Genomic DNA, 3,262 nt, shown 5'->3' with positions numbered 1-3,262 from the left:
AAAAACCTATAATAGTCAACTGTGGATCAACCTTTCCTACCGATCAGAGTGATGCACAATGTTGGTGTCAAGAAGAAATTCTAAGACACTGCACTAAAAAAGTTTACAGTTATTTTCATATCTTGCATAGGAACAAATAAGAGGTTGAAAAATGACGAATAAACCACTCCAACCTTCAACTTTGAAAACTTGAAAAAAAGCTAAAACGGATATTTGAAGTTTGTCCAAAAGACCCACGAGGAAGGCAGTTAAAAAATGACGAAAATATTAACAAAGGGAACACGTGTCAAATAAAAAAGATGGACAGTTTGAAAAATAGATAGTTGTAAAAATTTTAAGGATGGACATTTAGGAGTTTTACCTAATACCTTCTTTTTTATATTTATAGTTGATGATTACTTTTATTAACACAAAAATACATAATTACCCTTTAATATAATGTTATGATCGAGATAATTAACATAAAATTACTATATTAATAAGTCAATGAATTAGTCAAATCAATATAAATATATATATATATATATATATATATATATATATAAAAGGTCCTTTTAAGAGATCAAATATATATAGGAAAATTAAAAAATAAGTAGAGATTCCACCTATACAGACCATATCAACTATCAATAAAAAGTAAAGAATATTTTATTTAATCGAGTATAAATCACTGGTTAAAGAATTAAAAGTAAAATTCTTTAAAATACATTTACCTTTTGGTAAAGAATTTCAATGATTCTAAAAAATTAAAATATTTAGTAATTAAATTATTTGGAATTGAATCTTTTTTTATTTTTTAAATAATTAGTCTAGATAAAATAATTGAAATATTTTAATTTTTTTTTTGGATAAAATAAGTTAATTTTTAATTTTACTTAGCTTGATCTTCGATTCTATACAACCCTTTTGACTTTTGGTTCAAGTTGACTCAAACTTTCAATCTCACTTGGTTTAACTTGGATCAATTCAAATCGATTCGACCTTAGCCGATTTAGACCTTCGGCCTAGGTCGCCCAACTTCACATTTGGTTCAGTTTGACCATTTGCACAAACAAACTCGGTTCAACCTAAAATTCGGATTGACCTTCGATCTAACTTGACTTGGCTTGTCTTGATTTTCGTGTCGGTCCGGCTTAACCTACTATCCATGCCAGCTCGACAAATCGGCTTGACTTTCCGAGCTGACTCAACTTGACTTTTTAGATTTGTAGATTTTTTTTTGTCTTAACCAATGAACAATTCTATGACTTGGAGAATTTCAACTTCATCTTTTGAATGAATATAAAATTCTACTATTTTAGTTATTTAATTTTTTTTTTAAAAATGACATGTTTGAATGAGTAAACTAAAATAAAATTATTTAAATCAATGAACTCTTTTAAATTTGTTTCATTCAAACACAACATTAAATTTCCTATGTAAGTATCGAAAAACAAGAAACATCTGAAAAATAGTGTGACATTTTGTGATAAATTTATAAACAGAAATCCATCAGTAAATTTTTAGAGACACCAACTGCGAATACGAAAATCCAAATTAAATATACATCTACCGACAATATCCACTACAATTAAAAAGCGTAATTTTTTTTTTTCAAATAGAATAAAGCACTGGTTAAATAATTAAAAAAATCTTTTTTATGTTCATAAAAAATGCATTTATGCATCTTTCTTTCATAATTTCCAAAAAATCATTTTTTTTTTTAATTTCTTAACCAGTGCGTCTAGCAAGAACTTATTTTCTAAAGTAAATGAAACCTAAGTTTGAACTAATTGAAGTGCCTTCCTATGGAAAGAAAGGGATGAGAGAGATGGCGAATGTGGTAGGTTAATTAAGAAGAAAATCGCTCCATGTTTCACCTTCTGCAAGAAACTCAGAAGCAATGGAACCAAGTTCTTCATTCCAAAGTTCAAAGGATCCATCTTTTGCACGTGGGAAGCACGTGCTGTCGTTAACTGCAATTTTATCTTCATTCTCATCTAACAGAGTTTCCCACCAATTCTCAGAGGCTGCTGAAACAGCTTCACTAACACCAACTTTCGAACAACTCATGAATTGGCTTTGCACCAAGGGTGATGCTTTTGGTAAAGCTCGAGGCACAGGTTTTATCACTTGGTGGGGTTTCCAACTTCTTTCGGATTCTTTCACGTTGTCGTTGTTCTCCTCATCTTTGCTGTGAGATTGTACTTTGCGGCGCATGTTGGTGTTCCAGTAATTCTTCACATCGTTCGAAGTTCTTCCCGGAAGTCTTCCTGCGATCAGAGACCACCTGCATCCAACAAACTTGTCGTTTCATGATTCCTATTCTGTTGACCTTTGTATAATGTCGAATATGTGTACAAAAATTAAACACATTCTATAAATAATACTCATAATATAAAAGTATTTGTTTGTTTTATGTGTTTGAATAAATCTTATACACCAAATATAATATATAGAAACCTGTTCCCCAGAAGCTTATGCAATCTGATGATCAAATCGACCTCATCTTCACTAAAATCACCTCGCTTGATATTTGGTTTCAAATAGTTCAACCATCTCAGCCTACAACTCTTCCTGCATCTGTTCAACCCTACGTGTACAAAACATAACATCATATGACTCATAAAAATGTTTATGAGAATGTTGTGTAAAAGAAATGAAGAAGAGGAAAATGATAACATAAAGAAAGAGATGAAAGAAACCTGCTCTTTGAGGAACAAGGTGCCATTTTCCTTCCCCATAGAGTTGCACGCATTCTCTGAGAAGTTCATCTTCAGTTTGACTCCATGCTCCTTTCCTCACACCTGATAATCTTCCTTCCATAATCACACAAGCTGCTTGCACAATGGTGATACCTAAGGTGATATACTTGGAGAGAAAACGTTTTTCTCAAACTATATATAATATATGTGTCTTAAAAAGATAAAGTTATGCTCAGAATGCATAACCCTGTAAAATATATACACATGGAATTGAGCAGTGTCCTTTAGGAATGATCATTTTGATGCCAATGGACCAATCTTCAAAAATTTCGAATAAGTTTTCATGGACTATTGGATGTAGTGAATATAATGCATGCTTAAGAACTTAAGTCACTGTTAAGAGTTTTATACTAGGTAACATATATAACTCTTATACAAGAATTTTTTTATGGCCTTCGAAATCTTGGTTGCAGAAGATCAGTTTTGTAAACTTATATACAAATAAGATATTATCTTGTTTGGGATTTTTCTTTTTTATGTATTTGTTGATTATTTGAGATTATATCAATAGTCGTAAA

The 3,262-nt window shown here is 30.8% G+C and overlaps 1 protein-coding gene across 1 annotated transcript; it reads right to left on the bottom strand.

Moving 5' to 3' along the window:
* Positions 1-1,827: 1,827 nt before the first annotated feature.
* Positions 1,828-2,805, bottom strand: LOC114186193 (transcription factor MYB114-like). The gene is made up of 3 exons (XM_028074234.1): positions 2,685-2,805; positions 2,443-2,572; positions 1,828-2,269 (listed from the first exon to the last, which is right to left on the bottom strand). Exons 1-3 carry the CDS (start codon positions 2,803-2,805, stop codon positions 1,828-1,830), a joined length of 693 nt encoding a protein of 230 aa, XP_027930035.1.
* Positions 2,806-3,262: the final 457 nt, after the last annotated feature.

This window comes from Vigna unguiculata, chromosome 5 (genome assembly GCF_004118075.2).
Source record: "Vigna unguiculata cultivar IT97K-499-35 chromosome 5, ASM411807v1, whole genome shotgun sequence".
Taxonomy (NCBI): Eukaryota; Viridiplantae; Streptophyta; class Magnoliopsida; order Fabales; family Fabaceae; genus Vigna; species Vigna unguiculata.
Note: the sequence above shows the minus strand (reverse complement) of the source record. Positions and strands in the feature narration are given on the sequence as shown.